Here is a 26,480-nt window from a genome sequence, read left to right as displayed (position 1 = left end):
AATTTTCTCCAGATTTTGTTTAAATTTAGTGATGGTGAATATGCCCCTGAATCATAAAGCAAAGTTATCTGAAGATGGAAACCCCTATTTAAGCACCTTGAGACGTATTGAAGAACAGCGCTATATAAATAAAATGATTATTATTATTATTATTATTTTTACATTATTTTATACTGTGAATTTACCAAGACAATGACATTGTTAATAATAATAATAACTGAACTTGCTAATTAAGTGAAAGGGGGACATAAAACTGTCGGGGAGATGTATCAAGCCTTGGAGAGAGATAAAATGGTTTAATTGTCCAAAACAACCAATCAGCTTTAACTGTCATTTTAAATATTGTGCTAGATAAATGACAGAAGCTGATTGGTTGCTTTAGACGACTTCTCCACTTTATCTCTCTTCAAGGGGATTATTTGCGAAGTTTACAATCTGACACTTCTGTTCCTGTTTATGCCCGATAATTAAAAGGGCACTGATCTATTAAATATCAGGTATAAGCACGAACAGAAGTGTAGGTACAACCTCACAGTTATTAAATAAACCCCCAAGGCTGCTAAATATAGAATATAAATGTGTCTAGCTGTTATATAGCTGCTCAGGAGCACCAGCAGCACAGTAGAGTAACAATCATATCAGTAGTAATATGTGAACTCTGTGAAAGTAGCATTCAGTAAATAATAGAGACTCTGTCAATAAATACATAAAACATTTTTTATTATTTGTTAAACTATAAAAACAATTTATTATGCAGAAGTGTGAACTAGAGAGACGCAGGGAGCTAAGCTGGAGAGATGCAGGGAGTGAGTTAGAGAGATGCAGGGGCGTGAGCCGGAGAAACGCAGGGGTGTGAGCTGGAGAGACGCAGGGGTGTGAGATGGAGAGATGCAGGGGTGTGAGATGGAGAGATGCAGGCGTGTGAGCTGGAGAGATGCAGGGGTGTGAGCTGGAGAGATGCAGGGGTGTGAGCCGGAGAGACACAGGGGTGTGAGCTGGAGAGACGCAGGGGTGTGAGCTGAAGAAACACAAAAGTGTACGCTGGAAATACGCACCGGCCCTAGCTAGTCTCACAGCACCCAGAGTGGCCGCACCCTGCCTGGGACACGCCAGCCCTAGCTAGTTTCGCAGCACCCAGAGTGGCCGCACCCTGTCTGGGACGCACAGGCCTTAGCTACTCTCGTAGCACCCAGCGTGGCTGCACCTTGCCTGGGACGCGCCGGCCCTAGCTAGTCTCGCAGCACCCAGAAGGGTCGCACCCTGCCTGGGACGCCCAGGGACGTGAACTAAAGAAACACAAGGGTGTGAGCTAAAGAGACGCAGGGGTGTGAGCTGAGGAGACACAGGGGTGTGATATGGAGATATGCAGGGGTGTGAGCCGGAGAGCGGAGAGATGCAGGGGTGTGAGCCAGAGAGATGCAGGGGTGTGAGCCAGAGAGACGTGGAGGTGTGAGCTGGGGAGACGCAGGGGTGTGATATAGAGATATGCAGGGGTGTGAGCTGGGGAGACAGGAGAAGGATGGTGATTATAATGGCAATAACAGCCACATACTTGGGCAACCTCTAGACTCACGAAGAGTCATCCTTCAGCACTCAGGAGAGGAAAAACCCCCTGTGGAGGAAACCTCTGGGGAACCATGGCTTCAGGATCGCCCTTCCCTCTGGGCATTAAGAGGTGTATTAATAGATAAAGGGAGAGGTTCAATACTTTCCAATACTTACCAAAGATCAGCAGTTGGGGAAAGAGAGGAGAAGACATTGTTAGTATAAGAACAAGCAGAGTGACAGACTGTAAACGTTGATGTGGTTGTGAAGAGGAAAAATCTCTCTATGTAAATAGTCTGCGCGTGCGTCATCTAAAGATGTCAGGAAGAGTGAACAGTGATAATTTTGTTAAATAGCGAGTGCTAAAAGGGTTATGTATGATAAATGGAGCCCTTAATATTTACATTGTCAAAGATACAATCACTTGTTACAGCTCTATTTCCCAATTTAATCTATACTATTTTGCCCCATTTCATCATTTGGATACTTAGTGAAATGCCTGACCATTTTATAATTGTATAATCTCCAGATCAATGGCTTAGGGGGAGTGAACAGAGAAAAATAGTCTCCCCAGGTCCAGGTGCTTCTCATGTGGCCCTTATAAGGCCCATCAGATGCCCCACATGCTCCCGATCTGTATGTCCTGCTGTATGCACCCCTATCCTGTATGTCCAATATTGTGCCCCCCCCTGATTTGTGTATCCTGTATTGTGCTTCCCTGTTTAATTCCCCCACATCTATATGTGCTGGCCCCCATCTACATGTTTTACATTGTCCACTCTCCCCCACCGAGTCTCTATGTTTTGTACTGTGCTCTCATCACACCCCCACACCTCACCGCTACAAATACATTTATCTGCCCGTCTCTCACTCCATCACCCTGTCGCTCCTTACAGCCCATTGTATTACTAATGATCCCTCTGCCAGCCTTCCTCACTCTGCACCGTCCTCTGTTACTGTCACACGTGGATAGTTCTCCTGTGTTTTCCTTGTCCATGATATAAGTCCCTGTTCTTCCAGCTACTTTATGAGCCCTCTTGATTTCTCTAATACTACATTATGAATTGTTCCTAAATGTGTTATTCCTTCCTGTACTTCTCCTAATTATGTGTCCTTGTACATATATTCCCTGTTCTATATTGTCCTATCACCCTCATACACTGCACTCTGCTTTCCTTACCCACCTCCATCATACCCTGCTATGTAGGACTTATCTTCCTTCTTCCTGGCCAGTAACTGTAAGAGTAGCAACTGTAGACAGAATGTTACAGGATGAGGCACTGTGATGTCACAGGATAGGTGTATGATGTCACAGAAGCCATAGCAATGCTGCTAAGTTACAGCTATCATACATATACATCAATTATTTCTGCATTTACATGAACTTTCAATAAATAAAAAGAATAAAATAGAAAAAGAACTATAAGGCAATGTTGTACAGAGTGCCCCAATATATCAGTGAAGGGAAAATCTAAGTTATACTAAAATCTAGATTATATCACCATTTATATATTAGAAGCAAACAAGATTTATGGTACCTACCAGTTAAATCTCTTTATCTGACTTCATCTGGGAGCAGGGGCGTCTCAAGAGAGGAGGGGGCCCATGTGCACTCCCCGTGCGGGGCCCCCTCCTCTCTGCCCGGTGGCCTGCAGCCGACTGACGCGGCTAGCCAGATTTAGTAGACTCCGGGCACTAGAGTGTTCCCGAAGTCTACTGCTCATGCACAGAACACCGGGAAAATGGCCGCAACAGCCATTTTCCGGTATTCTCAGCAGCCCAGACACCCGCCGTGGGACCACAGACAGGTAAGTTTTAAATAATATGGGTGCAGTGTGTGCGGTGCGGTGTCCCCCTGGACCCGGGGGCCCGTGTACCCCGCACACATTACACCCATTATAGATATGCCACTGTCTGGGGGACACTTCATTACACCTGGGGTTAGTGTGGGATAGAGATGTCAGCACTTAGGGGACTATTCATGATGTTAATTATCTGGGTCCGAACAGGCCCAGATAATTAACATTATAACTTGCCGTGGATTCCGGAGCAATTCATCATTGCACCGGCGCGGTGACAACTGATGTGAAATCATCTGTCCCCGCGAGAAGCTTCACTGCAGCTTCACTCTGCACATTTTAAATCTATCCCACCTGCACTACTGCATGGATTTGACTAGGTACAAATTACTCCAATTTTTTGGGGTCCTTTTTTTTTTTCTTTTTGTATATGCTCATAACTGCGAATCAGGCCTACATTCCGCTACATTACAGGTTCTCAAACTCGGTCCTCAGGACCCCAAACAGTGCATGTTTTCCAGTTCTCCTCTCTTTTTTAGTTCTACCTGTTGATCTTTTAAAATGTGTCAGTAAGTAATGAATAATGATCTTTGAGTGTGTGGCTGCACAATACATAATGTAGATCTGTTTAGCTGCAATGATTTAAACTAACAAGTACAACCAGCTTCATATATTTAGAATTACTAGTCTTCCTAAGCAGGAGCAAAATAGCTCATGTGTTAAGTGTCTGACTGCAGTACATGAGGTTGGGTGTTCAAATTCTCTGCCTACACTGATAAGATATTTGTGTTTTAAAGACAGGAGGATATAATTAAAGATATTATTGACAAGATGAACACCAATTGCAGTATTACTGATAGCTCGTAAGTGTACGAAAAAATGGTATAGGAGGTTTGGTTTTTAAATTTCTTACTTGGATTGTAGTTAAGTATCTAGTTTACTTCAAACATCTAGAAACATCAGAAACCATAGGGGTTCTTCTATTTTATGACCAATGTTAAAAACATTGGTTCTACCAATGTCTACAATGTATCTCATGTGTTAAGTGTCTGACTGCAGTACATGAGGTTGGTTGGTGTTCAAATCCCCTGCTTACTCTGATAAGATATGTGTGTTTTAAATACTTAAAGATATTATTGACAAGATGAACACCAATTGTAGTATTACTGATAGCTCATAAGTTAAGTGCACGATTATGGTATAGGAGGTTTGGTGTTTAAATTTCTTACTTGGATTGTAGTTAGGTATCTAGTTTACTTCAAACCTCAGAAACCATAGGTGATCTTCTGTTTTATGACCAATGTTAAAAACTTTGGTACTACCAATATCTACTTTCAATGTCCCAACCGTATTCGCGGGTGTCTTGGGGTTGTGTAATTTTGACTGAGCCCCCTTCCTACACACATATGCAGAAACCCACCTTGCAAATTGAGTGCTTCCCCCTTACATTGTTTTAGATTAATATTAAAAATAAGCCTTATATTTCCAAAGCCACAGATTTTGAGTGGCTTTGCCCACTGCATTTAAAATGGCAGCAATAATGATTGCAAAACACTACTGGTTAAATCCAAAGGGTAAAGCCACCAAATATTGTTGGTCCTGAAGACCCGGCACTTATGCTGGGCATACATTATAGTGCAGAGGTTCCCAATCACGGTCCTCAAGGCTCCCCAACAGTTCAGGTTTTAAGCTGGCCACACACTAGACCAACTTTCATCCAACCACCCAACTAGTTGATTGGTTGGAATAAAGATCTGGTAAGGTATGAAAGTAAATGACAATCAGGAATTTGCTCCGAAATGCCAGAAAATGGACAAAAACTGTTGTTTGAACAAACTGTTTAAATCAAACATTTAACAAACTTGTCTGAACGACCATTTTCATCTGTTTTCTGTCATTTAGGAGCAAATTGCTGATCATCATTTACTTTTATACATTACCAGATTTTCCTTCCAACCAGCCAACTAGTTGGATGGTTGGATGAAAGTTGGTCTAGTGTCAGCTTTAGAGATATCCATGGTTGAGCACAGGTGTTTAATTAGTACCTCAGTCACTTTGATTTAACCACCTGTGCTTAACCATGGATATCTCTGAATCCTGAACTGTTGGGGAGCCTTGAGGACCGCGTTTGGGAACCTGTGCACTATACAATTATCTGTCAGATATCTGTCCAATCTTGCTGGTTGGAATGAAAACCTGGTAATGTATGGGAGCAAATGACAGTCGATCATATGGTCTTAAACACTGGAAAACACAAAAAAACAATTGTTCAAATTGATTAAATTCATGTGTTTTAACCAATTTGTCTGAACGACCATTTTTGGCTGTTTTCCAGTGTTTGTGAGCAAATGGTTGATTGTCATTTGCTCCCATACATTATTTCATTCCAATCAGCCAGATTGGACAGATATCTGACAGATAATTGTATAGTGTATGCCCAGCGTTAGTAAAGGCAGTACAGCAACTTCCTTCATTGCCAGCCAATTAGCTGGGCATCCACTATACAATTATCTGTCAGATATCTGTCCAATCGGGCTGGTTGGGATGAAAACCTGGTAATGTATGGGAGCAAATGACAATCGTCCATTTACTCACAAACACTGGAAAATAGCCAAAAATGGTCGTTCAGACAAATTAGTTAAACTTAAAACACACGAATTTAACCAATTTTTTTTTATCCTTTTTTCAGTGTTTAAAACCAAATAATCGACTGTCATTTGCTCCCATACATTACCAGGTTTTCATTCCAATCAGCCAGATTGGACAGTTATCTGACAGAAAATTGTATAGTGCACAGGTTCTCAAACTCGGTCCTCAAGACCCCACACAGTGCATGTTTTCCAGGTCTATTCACAGCAGGCTTGCCGACTTTCTGGCTGCCCCTTCCAGGAGGGAGCAGGCAGATCGGCATTACAGGGGGGCGTGGCCATCGTGAGGAGGCGGGGCTGGCCTGGTGATGCACGTTTGTGGGCGGGGCCACACAATCGCATCATTTTGGCCCCGCCCCCACTACACAATGCCGATATTACAGGCATTGTGAAGTAGGGGGCGGAGCCAAAATGACACGATTCGGCATGAATTTTGTCACAGCCCCCCTCGCTGCGGTAGTTCCTCAGGTAAGTGCAGGGGGGGGGTTAAGAGGGGTGGGCGGCAGCCGGCAGGGTTACCTGCCTTCCCGGGAGGTCGGGAGCGCCACCCGATTTTCGGGAGGCTCCCGATCAAATCGGGAGGGTAGGCAAGTATGATTCACAGAATCAAAAGTGAAATAACTATAACCACCTGTGGATCTTTTAAAATGTGTGAAATGAGTAATGATTAATGAATACACCTGTGCACCTGCTGGGTGACCTGGAAAACGTGACCTGTGTGGGGTCCTGAGGACCGAGTTTGGGAACCTCTGGTATAGTGGATGCCCAGCTTAACAGTTGTAAGTTAAAGTTCTGTTCTACAGTGGGGAACACTTGTGATTGTCTGAGTTGTTAAGGGAAGCCACGATCGTTTCAGTTGAGTCACCACATGACAGACTCTCCTGATGAAGAAGTTCATGTTACATATTGGGGACTGGGAAGAGCCATAACATTTAGTGTGGAGCATTTAGTCTTTAGGGCAGAGGTTCCCCATTGCGGTCATCAAGGCACCCCAACAGTTCAGGTTATAGAAATATCCCTGGTTGAGCACAGGTGGCTAAATCAAATTGACTGAGGTACTAATTAAGTCACCTGTGGTCAAGCATGGATATTCTTAAAACTTGGACTGTTAGGGTGCCTTCAGGACCAAGTTTGGGAACCTCTGCTTTAGGGTCTTTTCTCTACCCTACCACTGGATTTTTACTATAACAGGTAGGTCCTTTGCTGCAGGTCTCCCTGTTACTAGCAGGAACTATTGTTCTCCCTTTTTATGGGAACAAGCCCAGGCTGTAAACTGCTGCCCATTTTTATTTCTTTAATTATCTTACATGGAAACATCTACCATTTAAAACAATACTGATTCTATAATGTATAAAGCGCTTAAACTGGAAACCTCATTATAATGAATTAGTAAAACTTCATACTGCTTGCATTCTGGACACACGCAATTATGAATCTGTCTAGCCGCAGATATGCCACATGCATGCACTAACAAATATATGGTTTCCACCTGAGGTTTGTATTTGGGTTTTCTGATGCAAGTCACTGTCAGTGAGTAAGAATCCTATAGAGCAGAAGAAACCAAAATCCAACTTATTTTCAGGCCCTTTTCGGTAATGAGGAAAGCTCTGAAAAATATATTCCATATATATCACTGGTAGTTTATGAGGTAGCTGTAGCTATAGCACACTGCCTGTATATATCAGATTTCATATTGATTTTAGGCTTTCTGTGAGCACAATAACCCTACAAAGCTGCCAGTTATAGTTCACCAAGAGGTGCTAATAAAGCTGCTGTCAGCAGCCACTGTATACAGCTCAGGGCAGCAAATCATCAGCTACTACAGCTGCCACCGGTTGCTATGGAGCTGCAGACCTGGAGCGTCACGCGTTGCTAGGGACACAGTGCACGACGGTTTTTATCTCTATTGGCGACGCTACGAGTAGCTTCAGCAACGTAGGAAAGCGTCAGTGCTCATTGGCCAGATCTCGCAGTGGCCGATGGGAATGGTTGACAGGCCCCGCCATTTTGAATACTGGCTGCTGGAACCTGTTGTGCGGCGTAACTCTGATCTGTTGTTGATGTTCCTCCGGTGAAAGCACCGAGCTGTCCATGGGATTCCGGTGATGAGAGACTTCGTATGAGCTGCGTTCCTGGCACCGGGAAGAGACAGTCTGTGTAGAGGGGTGTACTGTATGAGCCTTTCCCCCTGGTAAGCTCAATGAGTTACTGTAAAGAGGAATAAGCTTATATCAATTGCTTAATGAATTGCCTATGGGCACATACAAATAGATACAGTGAATATAACAGATCTTATTTATACCTCCTAATTCACCTGTCCTTTTTGCTCCTCTCTGATGAGTACTATGGGGGAGATGTATCAAAGCTTCGAGCGAGATAACCAATCTGCTCCTGTCATGTTACAGGCTGTGTTTGAAAAATGACAGGAGCTGATTGGTTGGTACTTTTTTTTCCAAGCTTTGCGCAGTCTCCCCCTATGAGTCCCCATCTGTGTGGCCCCCTACATGAATACTTGGACACTGAAATACAAGTGCAAAAAAGATCTTGCCCATTGCTTATAACAGCGTTTAACCACTTAACTGACAATTTTTTTTCGTCAAAACTGTGCATAAATTGTCATTTTTCAATTTAATTACGATTAAAATAAATATTTTATTTTAAAAATATATACCTATGGGATGTTTTACACCCCCCCAGCTCCCCTGTCCATAGGCAACCATTGTAATTTAATGTCCCACCACTAATTAAAAATATCCCCCCCGTGTCAAAATATCCCCAGCAATAAACCCCCCTAGGGGTACCTGTGGAACAGCCCCCACCCTCACCCCCATTTTAGGGTTCCCCATGTGTCACTATATATGTGTCTAGATAACCCCACCCTGGCTTGTACTGGCCTGCATAACCCCCCCCCCCCAAGGGCCAAAAGCTGCCACTACCCCCGCCCCCATTTACAGTGCACCCCTGCTGCAGCTATCTGCATACGCAAAGATCGGGAGACTGGTTTTCACACTTTTACTGCATGTGCCCCAGAGTGCTGTTTGCACAGCATTCTGGGTCGTGTTTCTGGCATTGATGTCTGTATCACTGCAGGGGAGACACAGGAGATCCGTTCTGCACTTGTGCAAAATGGATCTCTTCTGCTAAAGCCAGGGGACAGAGCGAGCTGTGTGACAACACCAGAGGAAGCACTTCTGGCTCCAGTCGCATTGCATGCAACCACGCCAGTTAAGTGGTTAAAAAAACTATATATACACACACACGAGGGGTGTCACTGGATGCTCGATCACTGTGGCCAGCGGTGATCGGGACATAAAGAAGAGGAAGCTGAGTGTGTAGAGGGACCAGCAGGTTCCTCTGACATAGGTGGCTGCGGGAAGATTAGCTTCCCGAAGCTGCCTAGTGGGATTTTTGGACTGGTCGCATCAGAAGCCCAGTCTGGTGTGGTCGCATCTGATACGACCATGCCTGGCAGGTGGTTAAAGCCTTGTCCCCAATCTTCCCTGCAGCGTAATATGTTATGTAATTAATAAATGCTCCCATATAAATCTATAATATAATCTGGCATGGCTGTCCTGTCACTTCCATGTTCAGTTTCACCAAAGACTCCCGCTGCTATGAGTTGTTTATGTTAATTAACTGATAAGTAGCAATAAAGGCTTTTTCTTATGTATTTCATCTCGGGTAACTACAGTTGCAAATAAACTAGTGCAGTTTTAAATTCAGTGGTCAAAGTGCTTTGAAAACCCCCACTGTTCAGCAAATAAATCCCCTAAATTTACACTTACCACTTCACTTTTGTTTCCTTCCTCCATCCCACAAATTTAAGGATGGTTCAGAGGTATGCAGTCGGGATGCCGACCGTCGGCATCCCGACTGTCTAATCCCGGCAAGGGTCTAATGACAGGCGTCGAAATTCTGACGCCTGTCACTTTACCTACGCCAAGATCCCGGCATTCCCAATCGAAGGTGAGCTGGGCTCGGACAGCTGCGGAGGGGAAAGGTTGGGTTAGGGGCTCCCGGGGGGGACTTGGGGTTAGGCACCCCCGGGGGAGGTTAGGGTTAGGCCCCCCCCCCTGGGAGACTTAGGGTTAGGCTGTGGGGAAGGGGGGGGTTAGGTTTAGGCACTTGGGAGGGGGGGGGGGGGTTAGGGTTAGGCACCCCTGAGGGAGGGTTAGGGTTAGTAAGGTTAGCGGTACTTATCTTAATTTACGATCGGGATTTGCACCCTTGCTGGGCTATCGCTGTTGGGATTTGAACCTATGCAGCTGGCAGTAAATCATACTGATTTTGGTTGAGATAACCTGTGGGCCGGATTCAGATAGCCGCAAAAAGCAGAGATTTGCGAAAGTGAGATGTTTTCACCTCATTTGCGTGTTTTGAGGCGAAGTTTTTGCGTGCTTACTCAATGTGCGCACCCGCTTTTTGCTGTATTCAATTGTAAAACAGGCAAAAACGCATATGGGCGAATAGCGGAACTGGCGAAAAGGTCAGTTTTTTTGGGGGTAATCAGTCTGTACCCCCCAATAAAGCCTAACTCACCCGGGGAATCAATATAGAAGTGTATTAGCCATAATTAAAGTAATTAGGGTTCTTATTTTGAGTCAAAGAGAAATATCTTGCGAATGGGACCCCAATATACACACAGAATGCATATATGTGTTATATGCATCTTATACACATAGCCTGCAGCTCATTTTATACAATATTTTCAATAATTTTGTGGCTCAAGCAAAGTTTGTGTACATACATGAAATAAATTTATGTTTCATTTACACCCTATACACACAGCCTGAAGGTAATTTTAGAGAATATTTTTAATAATTTGTGCCTTAGACAAAGTTTGTGTACATTGAACCATCAAAAATCAAAGGTTTTATTATCTCAGTCATGCCAAAATTATTCCGTAATTCGGAATATTCCGTATTTCGGAATATTTGGATATGGGAGACTCAACCTGTATCTGCATAAGTGTGGAAAAATTATGTTAAGCAATGTGTTTTATGAAAAATAATTGCTGTAGTTAAATTGGGGGTACATGTAAATGGATCCTAGGATATTTTGGGGTTTATAAAGTGCAGAATAAAATTTTTTAAAAAATACACCTGCTGCAGCCTCCTGCAATCCTAAAAACACGTGGCCCAACCATAGAGCACCCCAACATACCTGTCCCAGTACTTTAGCCCCATTTTCCAACATTTTATTAAATTTTCGCCCCAAAAATGACATGTCTTTTTTGGGGTGAATTAAGATAATTTTTTTTGCCTAATTAATCATTAGGGGGGTGCCCAAAGCGTTCTGAACAAAGTCCCCACTTTTTTACTCAAAAATAGGAATTTTCACTTCTTTTCTCCTGCCATTTGGTGGAAAAACTTTTTTGCCTGTGGAGTTTTCGCCTAGGCGAAAACGTCCTGGAATTGAATAGGGCGATACTTCGGAAACAGGCGAAAACTTTTCACCGATCGCGGCTTTTCGCCTCTAATTGAATACTGGCTTATGTCTGAATATATTCTTGTAATGTTCAAGACAAAACTCTAAATGGGAGATGTATCAAGTCTTGGAGAGAGAGCTAAAGTACCAACAAATCAGCTTCTAACTATTTGTTTTACAGGCTCTGCTAGAAAAATGACAGAAGATGATTGGTTAGTACTCTTTAGGCCATATTCAATTAGAGGCGAAAAGTCCATTGCCGGACTTTTCACCGTCATCGGAGCTTTTGTTGGGGATAAAGTATCGGCGAAAATGGGAGCCGCTGGAAAGGTAAGTAGCGAAAAGTCCTGTCACTTTTGGGGAAATCAGCCTGTCACCCCCCGAAAGATGCAGTAACATGGGAACACTATGGGTACCCCCGAAAAGCCCTGCTAAAGGTATTTAGGGTTTTTAAACTGTCTCTACAGGTGCTTTAATGCGCCTTTTAAAAAGTGGTGAAGAATAGCATTTAGCAACATTTTTGTTTGAAAAATAACTAGTCCCGTTAAATTTGGGGCACATGAAAATGGGTGCAAGCATATTTTTAACTCCCTAAAGTGAACTTTTAAAAATCCACCTGCCGCAACCAACCACATTCTAAAAAACACATGCCACATACTTGCCACCGCCCCCTGAGTCTATTTCGCTAGTTTCTAAGTTTCTCCCCAACTTTTTTTTTTCTCCCCCATAACAAAAGTAAGTTTTTTTGGGGTATCCTGTTGAACTTTCTAATTTTTTTTTGACACAGAATACCTTTAGGGGACATTGCAAAGGGTGCAGGGTACTTTTGTTTACTTTTTAACCCAAATCCCCAATTCTGCACTTTTTATCGCCACTTATTCTATGGTGAAAAGTTATCCCCAGTTTTTGAAATTGAATATGGGGAAAAGTGAAGACGGCGAAAATGACGTCATCGCCGATAACGGCTTTTCGCAGCCTAATTGAATATGGCCCTATATCTCTCTTTAATGCTTGATACATCTAACACCCATACCTACCACCACCCCGCTACATGAGGAAATCAGGGCCTGATTCAGAGCCGGACGCTATTTGCGATCGCTCGTTCAGAAAAAGGGGCAGGCTATTTAAATTGAGCGCTCGCTCTTTGCGGTCTGTTGACGCCTCTATGTCTGAGCGAGCGAACAAAACATGCGCTCGCTATTTTGTAGAGACGCCCCCTGGCCGCTCGCATCCTACGTCATCTCCGCTATTTATTTGATTAATCGAGTACATCGAAAGGCGTCTGAACTGCTCGCAGTGCTTGTGGTTGGATTTTCCTACCGTAATCTTGCGAACAGTTCAGGCTACGAAACAACCAAGTGACGTGGCCGATGACGCTGCTTTGTTAATTATGTACACCCTTAAAACGCCCGTTTTGACCGTTTGGCACGCCTGTGTTCGGATCTCCACTCCCTGTTTTCAAGCACCTTCCCCTGTTACCACCCACAAATGCCTCATCCTGTCACTCAAATTAGCAGGCACTCGCTATTTTGTGAACGCTCGATTTCCGACCGCAATGACTGGTTGGCGCATCCGCATTACGACCCATACGCATGCGCAGTTGTGCGAACATCGCTCAGAGCGAATGAGCGGCCGCTTACGAGCGGCTCTGAATCAGGCCCTCAGTCTGTAAATCTTGCTCCATACTGCTGCTACCTACATAATTGCCAGTTTGAACCATGGGTCAGTTAATACAAATGGAAACTGCATGCATGAACCTCTGGTTCTGTGTAGCTACAGGGATGAACGACCATTGATCCCCCTGACTGCATTACTTTTGGATATGGAATGCACCGTGAGCTTTTGCGGCCAAGGTCTCGGCTGAATAAACTCTAACACATGGCTGAAATCTCTGGTTGGGGAGTTCTGACCGAAGACAAAATCCATTCATAATTCTGTAATGTTTGTTGGTGTATCTACAATGTATGGAAAAACAGATTTACATAAAAAATAAATAAAAATGTTTTTCTTTTTAATAATATCTGACCCTATGAAATATTGGTAGGTATACTGGAAAAATGGTGTTATATTAAATATATTTGTGTACAGTAAAACCATTTTATTGTAAATGTATCTGACCAATTCATATTTTATGTTTATGTGAATACCTGTTCATATATGTATTAATAATGTAAAATAAATATAAAATGTATTCCCTACTGTACAAATGCCAAGACACTTTACATAGGATTCCCAATATGGCAGTAACTCCCATTAAGCCTATAGACCCTTCCCAGGTCATCTAATATCATTTGTATTTATAGGAATGTGTAAATGATGCTCATACTTTTAGCATAAGAAGGAACACCGCTCTTTTAGTCCTTTTCTAGTCATTTTCCATATTTCTCTTAAGGTACCTGGGAATTTGGCTATGTCTTCCTCTACCACTAATGCACGATCTACCGAGGGGAGGCTTTCTCATTCCACTCCCCAAAAGGCTATCAAAGCAGAGGCAGCAATGGGGCACTCAGAGAGCTGTGATGTTAGCAGCACGAAAGGCTCCACCTATTCTTCGTTATCACCAATAGGTCATGATGGCTATAGAAGTGACTTTGAAGATCAGGTTCTCCATTCACGTGCATTGGTGGATGAAACCGAAACAAGGAAAGATTGGTAATTTTTTTTTTTTTTTCAAATTCAATTTAACACTTTAGGCAAATAATTGTCTATTCTGAATACATTTTGCAGATTCTTATTGATCAACTCATAAAACTACAGTGAATAATAATTTATTATATAGACTTATTTTGTAAACAGTTAACCCCTGTCTGTAATACACATTTGATTAGTCGCGCTCAACAAAGTATGTGTACATTGTTTGAAAATACCAGATTAGCACCCTGTGTTCATTCTAGCGCCCTGTGTTCATTCTAGCGCCCTGCACCTGTTTGTTCGATGCAACAAACTGCAAAGATACAGACCAGAGTGTCCTAGTAGCACCAGAGAAGAGAGCGACACCCCTGGCAGGAAAGAGGAAGTGCATGGGATGTGACAGGTGCAGGGTGCTAGAATTAACACTACATATTTTTACTCGCCTAAAACAAGATTTTGCTATCCATGCAATATGGGAGTGGAAATGAAGCATTTGTGAGATGCAATTTTAGGCACTTACATCTATGGACTGCGAGGGAAAACTTGCGATGCCGGCAGCGTGTGATGTGCTGTTCTGAAATGGCGCATCACGTCTATTTTGGGAATTTAATTCCCACCTAAGAGTTCAGAATAACAAGATGCCCTTAAATATGTTGTACCAGGCTTACCATACCTTGACCTAATTTGGACACAGGTTTCTGAGATTGCCTAAGTCTGCTTTGGAAACTGTGTTGAGTGTTCAGAGAGGCACTTTTTTATATTTGTAATGAAACTTTCCAGAGCGCATATCATTACATGTCAGAGTTCAGCCAACTTTCAAGCAGGTCATCAAAAGCATATTCATTCCATTAAATGGGGTGTATACATTAATAGGTAACATCCTGACACAGCTGTTCTAACACTCTAGTGTTTACTACAGTAATTTATAGGATAATTTATATGACCTATTGATATCATTAGATGCTATCTAGGATTCTATAATGTAGCATATTAAGGGCCTTATTCAGGTCTGGACACTATTATGGGAACTCGCACAGTTTTCCGAATGTGCAGGACCCGTTTCATGCAGGTTGGGTATGATATGCCGGTGCATGAGATGCCGGCGGTTGAAATACCGATGCCGGAATCCCGATCATGCAGAATCCCCACAGGGTCCGGTAAATACCCTAACCCTCTCCCGCCCCCCCCCCACCCATAACCCTCCTTTGATGGTGCCTAACCCTTACCTCCCCCTGCTGGTGCCTAACCCTAACTTCCCCCCGATAATCCCTAGCCCCCCCTTCCTGCACCCTAAACCTAACCCTCCCCTCTCCGGTAGTGCCTAACCTTAACTCACCCTTCCCGGTGCCTAACTCACCTGGGGGGTCCCTAAACCTAGTCCCCCCCTATCCCCGCGCTAAGTGTAATACTTTCCCGCATCTCGCGTTCGGGATGCCGGCGGTTGGTATGCTGGACCTCGGTATCCTGATGTTTTCGGCATGGTGGCGTTGGCATTTTTCCGGGCGTCGGGATTCTGGCGCCGATATATCGACGTTCATGATCCCGTCTGCCGGCATCTTAATCTTATCTGGTTTTGCACATGTGCATAAAGGGTTCTGCAATTTCGCTCTCTGATCATCCCCCCCCTCCCATGCAGCACCATGATTAACATTCAGTGTTAGGGGGACAGAACTGAGGTGTGCCCAGCCAACATTCCTGGAACCGAAGGCATGTTGGCCCCGTTTTCCGGTAGTGCCGAGGCCATGGTCTGCGTTGGTGTACACAGATTTCCTGGCCTCGATGGTCGTGATGATGATCTGAGGCAGCGTCTATGGACGCTGCACTCAGATCACTATTGCTGTCTGGGGTATTCTACCTATAGACGCCTCCTGCAGTATTTTAATATTTGCTGGACGGCATTCCTTGCAGCTGTGCAATATCGTCCAGACCTGAATGAGGCCCCAAGTCATTATCCTAGAAATCCGGGAGAGAAAAAAAAGGAAATGGAGCCAGTATTTTGTGCGATATTGGTTAGCTGTTTGTCTTGAACCGTTTTTGCTATATAATCACCCAGAAGGCTGACTTATCAAATCTACCTGAATGGAAACGGCAATTGACAGGAGCATGCACTTGTACAATACAGACTGTTGAATTGTATGCATATTTACTATTGTCTTTCCTATTGACAATTCTCTGTTTCATTACAAGATTATTTCTGGCAGCCTGTAGATGCTGAATTTATTTTATTAAATAGATATAGTAATTCGGTAGTCATAACATCGTTCACCTATCCTTTATACATTGCAATGAAAGTTTAATTAAAAAAATAAATAAATTAAAGAAGAATAAAAGTGAAACATCTTTAACATTACAGGCTTCTGAATATTATCCCCTATTGCCCTTTAGCTGGTTGTTTCGAATCAGGCAGATGGTGTACAAGCAACAGGCAATGCTATAAGCAGTAAAGGGCCTGAATTCAGAGTTAGGAGCAACTTGCACCTTGGTAAAACCCATGTTGCATTGTATTTGGGGCAAATTTAAAATGTGCAGGTATTTTAAATAGGGAAGGTGTGTCCTAGATTAGTTTAAATTTCAGTGTAAATGACAAAGGCCCTCATTCAGAGCCGTACGCTCTGAGCAGAGCGCACGCTCTGAATGAGGGCCGGGCTCCATTTTCATGGAGCGTCCTCCTGGACGCTCGTATAGCCTGTGGGTCACCACCCACAGGCTATACGAGCGTGCATTTTGATGGCCGCGATGGTCGTGACCATCGCGACCATCGAAACTGCGAGCCGGAGCCTGCGGTTGAGGTTTTCAACCGCAAGCTCCGGAGTGATTTTGGCTCTATCAGAGCCAAAATCACTCCCACTGACATCACTAGTGATGTCAGTGGGCCGGCTTTTGACGGGAGGCGTTCCCGTGGGAACGCCCCCGTCAGGGAGGCACGCCCCCGGCACGCCTACCAAAGGGGGCGTGCTGTCAATCAACATTGACAGCACGCCCTCCTTGATCGGACACAACGAGCGAAGGACTTTCCTTCGCTCGTCGCGTCTGGCGCATGCGCACGACGGAGCTCCCTCCGTCGTGCGCATGCTCAGTCCAGAACATCGACCCACTTGCGAGCGGACAGCCGCTCGCGAGTGGGTCTGAATCAGGCCCAAAGTCATTTAATACAAGCAAACAGCATTTGCCCTGCATGCAAAATCTAAATGCATTTGCAAATGTTGTTTTGTCCCAGGAGCAAATTGCTCCTTATTTGCTCTACTTTTTATTTGCACTTGCTCTAAACCAGGCCATTAAAGTACATATAATTTAAAGGAGGTTAATTGGCAATAAAATATAAAACCTATTAGGATTTTTACTAAAAAATAAAATGGAATAAAAGGCTACATCCCGGTAGAATGTTGTTTTTTTCCAGCTGACAAATCTCCTTTCATCAATGAGTAGTATTTGGCGATATTATTGTAGAACTCGCCCCTACTCGCACTCCAAAGCTGTTTCTCAACAACTAGACTGGGAGGTGGCCTGTATGGGAGGAAGGACAGTCACAGCTTCTGTTACACAAACCGTTTGCTTTTCATTTAAACTGTTCCTGGTTGAACTGTTGAAAAATCATTGGGGTTGAGTTCTCCCAAATTGGTGTATATGAGATATCCATTCTGCTGATTGTGGGAAGTAGAAACACCCTCTTACTCTCCATTTTTATTTGGAATTACCCTTTTAAAGAATAAACCTGTCCAATATGAACCATGAAGATAAAATACCTGGTGTTCATCTGACATTCCACTGTACGATTGTCAGTAATTGTAAAGCATCATTTCCTCATTCCATTACACAGCGCTGAAGACCCTCACATGTCCTTAGGGCAGTGTCTGTTGCAGGTCAAAATGTTCAGTAATACACAGGGCGGGATGCATCAAGGGGAAAAAAGCGGCCAAACACCGAAAATGTGGGTTTGACCGCATTTCTCAGATGCACTCCAGGACTTGGTTGCGATGGGTAACGCCATCTTCCTGATGGCGTTACCCAGAGAAGCCTATGGGCTTCTCTTCGCTGAGTGCAGTTAGAGGGATCCAATCTGATCCCTCCCAGCACCCCCCGAGGCGCGTACGCAGAAGGATGCCGGAGTAGCTTCTGGGTCATAGACCTGGAAGTCCCTCTATTGTAAAGGGCCACTCTTACCGACAGAGCGGTCCTTTGCGGTGATCGTCATGCATACAGGCGTTACTAACACCGGCATGCATGCGATGACCGGCAGAATGCATCTCATCGCGAGTGCGGTGCATCGTGCATCTCGACCACAATGTTTAATTTGTGGTAATGTCAAATTCTTGCTGCTAACCAGGGAGAAGTCGCTGTCCTAGGGTGATGTAGTCGCTCGGGATGCCGACGCTCAGAATACCAGCACCGGAATCCCGACAGTAGCCAGAATCCTTACCGCCGGCATTCCGGTGGTAAGTATTAGGGTTAGGGCGAAGGTTAGGGTTAGGCTGTGGGAGGGGAGGGTTAGGGTTAGGCTGCAGGAAAGGTGGGGTAGGGGGAGAGTTAGGCTTAGGTTACTTACCTTCAGGTGTTGGGATTCTGGCTGTCGGGATGCCGCTGTCGGTATTCTGACTGCTGCATCCCGACAATCAGGATCCGTGCCCAACCCGTTCCAGGTGCCGTATCTTTTTGTATAGCCACTTTTTTTGTTTTCTCTATATTAGTGTTCCCTGTACACTTGATAATACAGAAAGTCAAATAAAATCTGTTGTTGATCAGTGTGCTCTCTCCGGAGGGATTTCGGTTATCACAGTGTCAGTTTTTCCTTCCCACTTCTTTGTGTTGTGAAGGAAGGAATGACATGTTAGTGGCCGCGAGTTGCTAGGAAAATGGTCAAATTTCCTGGAAATTCGCAGGAATGAAATTGCCCGTACACATGTGTCCTCATACATCTAGCCTCAATATTCCACATGGTCCGTGTGAGCCGTAAGGTCCTGTGCGCCTTGCGCATATTTTTTGCGATGCAATGTAGTACGATATACCTGGAGACTGTGCTGATTATTTTGAGATGCAACACTTGTATTTCTGTGTGCGACTGAGTCTGGGGGTCATTCAGACCCGCTCGCGAGCGCAGGACGCTCGCAAGCGGGTCGATGTTGCCCCACTGCGCATGCGCACGACAGAGGGAGCTCCGTCGTGCGCATGCGGGAGATCCGGATAGCGACGGGCTCTCCGTCGCTCCGGGTCTCGCACCAAAGGGGGCGTGCTGTCGATGTTGATTGACAGCACGCCCCCTTTTGTGGCTGTGCCGGGGGCGTGGCTGCCAGACGGAGGCGTTCCCATGGGAACGCCTACCGTCTGAAGCCGGCCCCACTGATATCACTAGTGATGTCAGTGGGAGTGATTTTGGCTCTGATAGAGCCAAAATCACTCCAGGGCTTGCGGCAGGGAGACCCTACCGCAGGGTCTCCGTCGCAAGCCCGATGGTCGCGATGGTCTTGACCATCGCGACCATCATCATGGACGCATGCATAAGCTGTGGGTGGTCACCCTCAGCTATGCGAGCGTCCAGGAGGACGCTCCATTTTCATGGAGGAGGGCCCTGATTCAGAGCGAGCGCTCTGGTCAGAGCGTTCGGCTCTGAATCAGGCCCTCTGTGTACAAAGCACAACTGACCTTAGCATGGAAAAAAGCCACGGCTGCTGCATCGTAGCATTTATTAGACCTATTCAGAGTATGTCACATACAGATATACAAGTGTCACATATCAAATTCATCAGCACAGTCTCCTGGTGTGTCCTAGTACATCGCATTGCAACTAAGTCACATCTTTGGCAAAAAAAAGACACCCGGCGCTAGCAGAGTAGCAGGGGACCTGGTGCTCCAAGAGGGACTGTCTAATGGGACTGCAGCATGGGACACATCTGTATACATAGAGTGCGCCCTGTATAGACCTTGTAATATACATTGTGTGACCATCACGTTTCTTTGCAGTGGTCAGATGAAAGGACAGCACAGCATGCCGATTGAACAGTCTCTAGCAAATTTAAATCTCTCTCCCTGGGAAATGTGGCTTCTTACCAAAGAAAGACAAGGTCGCATTGAGCTGCAAAAGAAAATATCTGAGGTAAGTGTGGCTGTATTATTCATTTTTGATGAATATCATATCATTGCTGTCTTTACATCTTGTATTGCTTTGTAGTCATAAGTGTCAGACTCTGGAGGATTCTTAACCAAAGGACTCTAGTGAGATTGTTTGTTATATTTGTATAAACATTTGATGCAACTGTAGAATACACAACTCTGTTAATGTTAATTAAATGTCCACAGCCTTCTTTTATTTATTTATTTTTGAAATAACAAATATTGTTTCAAAGGTAATTCATGCAAGAACATGTCCACGATGTACGTCTGTAAACAGAATACTATAGTAAGAAAATTGTATATATTATGAATTTGTATAACTATTATTCAGTCTTGATTTGAGGACATATTAAAATTGTAATAGTGAGAGTAGGGGGGCAGGTGGAAAACTCAACACTTAAGTTATCCTTCCCAATGTTATTATTTTTTAGTGTACAGTGGGCCTGATTCAGAGCCGGACGCTATTTGCGGACGGTCGTTCCAAAAAAGGGTCCGGCTATTTAAATTGAGCGCTCACTCTTTGCGGTTTGTTGACGCCTCTGTCTGAGCGAGCAAACGAAAAATGCGCTCGCTATTTTGTAAAGACGCCCCTTTGCCGTTGGCAACACACGTCATCTCCGGTATTTATTAGATTAATCGGGTACATCGAAAGGCATCTGTACTGCTCGCAGTACTTGTGGTAGGTTTTTCTTACTGCGAGCAGTTCAGGCTAAAAGACAACCAAGTGACGTGGTCGATGACGCTCCTTTACTAATTATGCACTCCCATTAAACGCCCTTTTGACCGTTAGGCACGCCTGCGTTCGGATCTCCACTCCCCCGTTTTCAAGCACCTTCCCCTGTTACCACCCACAAACGATACATTCTGTCAATCACATTAGCAGCCCCTCACTGTTCTGCGAGCGCACGATTTCCGACCGCAATGACTGGTTTGCGCATGCCCATTATGACCCATACGCATTTGCAGTTGTGCGAACATCGCTCAGAGCGAACGAGCGGCCGCTTACGAGCGGCTCTGAATCAGGCCCAGTGTACCAAGGATGTAGTCAGGAAATGTGCTAGGTCTTAGTTATTTTCTCAGCGCTAGTTCTGACCGCGTATGAACGTTTTCCCATACTCCCAAGTTATCTTATAACTGTGGAAAAAAAGTGAGACTTTTTTAGATCATAGTGAAGAGACGGAGTACCATACATGCCGGGGCTTGCCCAGCTTCTGGACCTGCATCTTGAACTTTCTGGTACGGAGTCACTACATCCTAAACTTCTTTGTATGGTGCGGGCTGTTGCAAAAAGGATCCGGTCTAAAGATCTGCAGTAAAAAGGTAGACAATGTCTAGATAGACACCAGATGTTAGACAGGCAAAAGGTCGACACACTAACGGTTGACATGTACAAATGGGCGACAGTGTCGAATGGTCAACACAAAAATGGCCGACACATATATATATATTTTTTCTTTTAGGGCTAGACACGTACCGGAGTGTTAGGTACTTACCCCAACTGTTAAGGTTAGGCACCAGGAGGGAGGGTTAGGCACTTACCGGATGGTTAGGCACCTACCCTGATGGTTAGGGTTAGACACCACGAGGGATGGTTTGACACCAAGGGGAGGGTTAGGGGGGAGAATAGGGTTAGGAAAAAAAAAACATGTCGACCATTTTTGTGTTGACCTATAGACCTTGTCGACCATTTGCACCTGTAAACCTTTTAGTGTGTCGACATTTTGTCCCTGTCGACCTATTGATTGTCTAACATCTGGTGTCTATCTAGACATTGTCTACCTTTTTACTGTAGATCTTTCAATCCACATCCGATGCAAAAGCCCTTTGGGACCCCCCTTATAGTTATCGCTGACCTGACATCAGGGATGGACTGGGGCTGTCGATCAGCCCTGGCAGTCCCCCCTCCCCTGCATGCGCTAAAAATGAGCATGGTTAAGTTTCACGGGGGCCTGCCGCGAGTCATGGGGGCCTGGCCTCTCGGTACGTTAGTATCCCGGCCGAGGAGAACGCTGGGAGGTGGTGCTTCTCGGCAAGGTTTTAAGACTGGACCTGACCGGACCATCATTTGCGCTGTGTGTTGCACTGCCGAAACACCCCTTGCCTCCCCCTGAGCTCATACCATTAACTCCAGCTGGGGGGTTGGATGGTGGAGCCACCTCTGGAGTCGGGCAGATGATTTCCATCCTGTGCAGTGGCAGTGGTCTCAGAAATGTTTTGGCTGTTCCTTGTCGATGACTAGAAGGTGACTATTCAGATCCACGGAGAAGCACTTTCAAATGGGAGTGTGATGCGCGTGTCGCATAAGTGGTTACAACCTCAAAAGGTTAATCTCTTACATTGAAGGCCATACGCTGATGGAGATTCTGCTCCTAGCCTATTGCAGGTGCAAGTTTCGATGGTTGTGTCTAAGGATGCTCCAAGTGGGATTGTTGTCTAATGATGCTCAGAGTGGGCGTCTCAGTACTTGTACCCCAGGGGAAGGGCTTTTACTAGCGTAAGGTCTCAGACACCACTACGGCAACATGTTTTTCACCATTATTGGATGTGAATAGATAGGAAAATGATGGCCTACATGTAGTGGAACAATTCCTAAATAATTTGCTACTTTTTATTTTCTATAGATATCAGTATCTGTAATACATACTTTTACTGTATAACTGAGATCTTGCGCTCAACCCTCCTTATTCTGCTTTAATTGCACAGGAACTAAAAGAAGAAGAAGAGAGACAAAAACAGCAGCAGAAAAAAGAACAGAAAAAACGTCTCGCTGAAGAACAGCACAAAGATTGGGTCCGGAAAAAGCAAGAGCAGGTAACGCATTGATCTATGTATCTCTGTTACCTGCATTAAAGTGTACTCTTCCCAATGAACATTATCTGCTTAATTCCTATATACATACACCTATCAGCCTTAACCTTTAAAACCACTTAAAATGACACCTGTCAAGAGGTGGGATAGATTAGTCAGCATGTGAACAGTCAGTTCTTGAAGTTGATGTGTTGGAAGCAGGAAAAATGGGCAAGCGTAGGGATCTGAGAGACTTTTCCAAGGCCCAACTTGTGATGGCTAGACGACTGGGTCAGATCATCTCCAAAATGACAGGTCTTGTGGGGTGTTCCCGGTGTGCAGTGGTTAGTACCTACAGAAAGTGGTCCAGGTAGCGACAACCAGTGAACCAGCGGTACTCCGGCACTCACATGACTATAATCCAAGAAAACTTGCTCAGGTGCCTACCTTTATAGGGAACAGCGTCCCCACAATACCAATCCAAATAAGGCAGCACTCAGAGTCCATGTACTAATGTAAATAGGTGGTGTTTATTCACACATTCATCGACGTTTCGGGGCCATCTGCCCCTTCTTCCGGATGACAAAAAGAATGTGACATACAGATCGAGTTAAATAACTTGCCCCACCGGACATGTAACACCTCCTCCGCGTCGTTCTGGATCCCGGAACTCCAGTGCTCCCACGTGATGGAAACCACACGTGACTGGTGCTGCCGTGACGCAGTCCGGCGCATCGGATGATGTCCTTAGCACGTATGCACGTATTGTAGTACACAGATTGGCCGCTACTTTGAGTGACAGTACCGTTTGTCGGTGGTAACAGGGGAAGGTGCTTGTGAATGGGGGAGTGGAGCTGTGGACGCAGGCGTTTCTGGCCATCAAAACGGAGTTTTGTGGGTGTGCATAATTAGCAAAGAAGCGTCAGAGTATACGTCACTTGGTTGTTTTTTTTTACACTGAACTGGTCGCAGTGCTTGCGGGTGGGTAGAGTCTACCACACGGATTTGGAGAGCAGACTATTGGTCTGATGAATCATGTTTTCTTTTACATCATGTGGATGGCCGGGTGTGTGTGTTGTTTAGTAACCGAAGAGGGGGCTACAGATGCACTATGGGAATAAGACAAGCCGGCAATCGCAATCTGATGCTCTGGGCAATGTTCTGCTGGGAAACCTTGGGTCCTGGCAGTCATGTGGATGGTACTTTGACACATACCACCTACCTAATTGTTGCAGACCAAGTACACCCCTTATGGCAACGGTATTCCCTGATGGCAGTGGCCTCTCTCAGCAGGCTAATGCTTCCTGCTACACTGCAAAAAGTGTACAGGAATGGTTTCAGGAATGTGACAAAGTTCAAGGGGTTGACTTGGCCTCCAAATTCTCCAGATCTCAGTCTGATCGAGCATCTGCGGGTTGAAGCTGTTACGAGCAGGACCTCTACCGTCTTGTGGTTCTCCTTACTTTACTTTCACCTAATTGTTACCCCCCACCACGGCACCTAACACTTTGTTGCTTACGCTCTGTTGCATATCTAGGTGTTATGGTGGGAGGCAATCGGGAAGCCGACTGCCTAAATACCGGCAGCCGGCTTCCCGACTGTCTTATCCCGGCAAGGGTGAAATGCCGGGCGTCTGGATGTAGCCGCCCGCATTTCACCGATGCCGGGAGACCGGCGCCCGGCATCACGATCATAGTGATGCCGGGCGCCGCGAGCGGACAGCCGTGGGGGGGGAGGGTTAGGTTTAGGGCTCCCGGGGGATACTTAGGATTAGGCACCCCCCCCCGGGAGGGTTAGGGTTAGGCACCCCCGGGGGACGACTTAGGGTTAGGCACCCCCCCCGGGGGACTTAGGTTTAGGCAGCGGGGAAGGGGGTGGTTAGGGTTAGGCACTTGGGGGGGAAGTTAGGGTTAGGCATCCCTAAGGAGGGTTAGGGTTAGAGGGGTTAGGTTAGTGGATACTTGCCTATCCACGATCGGGATTTCCAGCGCTGTCGGGCTTCCGCTGCGTCGTACTCTTCTGTCGGGCTGCCGCTGACGGGAATCGAACCGCCGGCCATGCGGCCGATGGTATTTCATACCAATTCCATTATGGTCACTAATATAGCAATGTATATTATCCATGTCCTATCTTGTACTGTAAGTCAGTTGTAAAATTATTTGTTTATGTACTTTGTAAGGCGCTGCGGAACACTTGTTGCGCCATATAAATAAAGGATGATGATGATGATGATAATTAATAATAATGTGCTGGAAAAACAAGTCCGAGGCATGGAGGCCCCACCTCACAACTTACTGCTGCTAATGTCTTGGTGCAAGCTACCACAGGACACCTTCAAAGGTCTGGAGATCAGATCTGTTTTGGCGGCACCTACACAATATTAGGCAGGTGCTTTTAATGTTATGGCTGATCGGTGTATATATCTATTTATACTATGGTTTTTTTTTTTGCAAAAATGCTTCTATTTCTCTTTCCTGCTGATGGTTCCTTACAGATGCCAGTAATATGTACATAAGAAAGACACCATTACCACTGCGGCAATTAATTCTGCGCAGTGGCTGTCTTTTTCATTCTGGGATGGCATATCTGAACCACCAACATATGTGATTTAGCCTTGTACCCCATAAAGGTGTGCAGGAAAATCGGCAGAGTTGGTCTGCCATGACTTGCGCTAACGTGCACATCATGCAGAACTGAACCGGCCACTGGTAGTGTCAGTAGAAGAATTACCACCGTGTACTGAACAGAAGATATCACTGCAATTTACAGTGGTGTTTTTCTGCCATAAAGTCATATAGACAGTACTTTTAAATGATTGAATAAAGGTTTGTCTCTTTGTACGCAGTGGGCTGTCAAGCTGCATATGCAATCACAGTGTCTATTTGATGCACGCCCAAGCAACGGTGTTCAAACGGACAGGCACGCCTGCGTTTTTCTGACCACTCCCCCGTCACCACCCCCAAACGCTCGCAGCCTGTCACTCACTCCGCTATGGATTCCTCTGTGCATGTGTAATCATAGTGTGATCGCAGTTTACGCGCAGTACAGCTTATACACATGCGCAGTGGCTAACAATCGCTCATACGTAGCTGTATTTGCGATCGCTGATGAATCAGTCCCACTGTGCAATAACCGGACCTACCAGCCAAGTTTGGGCTGATTTGGACCGTGTATTACAGGAGGTGTACTTGGCTTTATTCTCTGTGACCTTTTTTGGGTACTGCCAATGGCTATAATAGACAAATCCTATAGTAGTCTATTAGTGTACAATGCAGGTCATTACATCTATCTGAATACCCACAGGTTATTTGCCTAACCCAGCTGGCAAAGAGTGCGACTCAGAGCCAACGGGGACTTTCTGGGCTTCCTTACAGCCAACCTCCCGTCTCTATGTTATGGACTTGAAAACATTTTTTTTTTTTTACATCCAGGCAAATATCTGAATAAAGAATATTTATTTTATTTAACAGTATTAATTATAGAAATGGATAAAATGTAAACACACTACTATATAAACAAATCACTGGGGCATCCCTTC

The 26,480-nt window shown here is 45.0% G+C and overlaps 1 protein-coding gene across 5 annotated transcripts in view; it reads left to right on the top strand.

Annotated features, from left to right (window-relative positions):
* The first annotated feature begins 6,701 nt into the window (after positions 1 to 6,701).
* The window catches only part of CCDC34 (coiled-coil domain containing 34), a 49,130-nt gene continuing 29,351 nt past the window's right edge, over positions 6,702 to 26,480 (top strand). The window contains exons 1-4 of one of the 5 annotated variants that reach the window (XM_088470468.1): positions 6,702 to 6,771; positions 13,812 to 14,071; positions 20,006 to 20,138; positions 22,859 to 22,966. In XM_088470468.1, coding sequence (XP_088326594.1) covers positions 6,754 to 6,771; positions 13,812 to 14,071; positions 20,006 to 20,138; positions 22,859 to 22,966 — 519 coding nt within the window. In that variant the 5' untranslated portion in view covers positions 6,702 to 6,753. Of the gene's footprint in view, positions 6,772 to 7,098; positions 7,184 to 7,941; positions 8,184 to 11,664; positions 11,750 to 13,811; positions 14,072 to 20,005; positions 20,139 to 22,858; positions 22,967 to 26,480 lie in introns of those variants that run through there. The other 4 variants (XM_088470470.1, XM_088470469.1, XM_088470467.1 and 1 more) reach the window with 4 other exon arrangements.

The sequence above is a fragment of the Taudactylus pleione genome, unplaced genomic scaffold (genome assembly GCF_031769625.1).
Source record: "Taudactylus pleione unplaced genomic scaffold, aTauple2 ptg000100l, whole genome shotgun sequence".
NCBI lineage: Eukaryota > Metazoa > Chordata > Amphibia > Anura > Myobatrachidae > Taudactylus > Taudactylus pleione.
The sequence above is the reverse complement of the archived record's forward strand: the minus strand, read 5'-3'. Positions and strand labels throughout refer to the sequence as shown.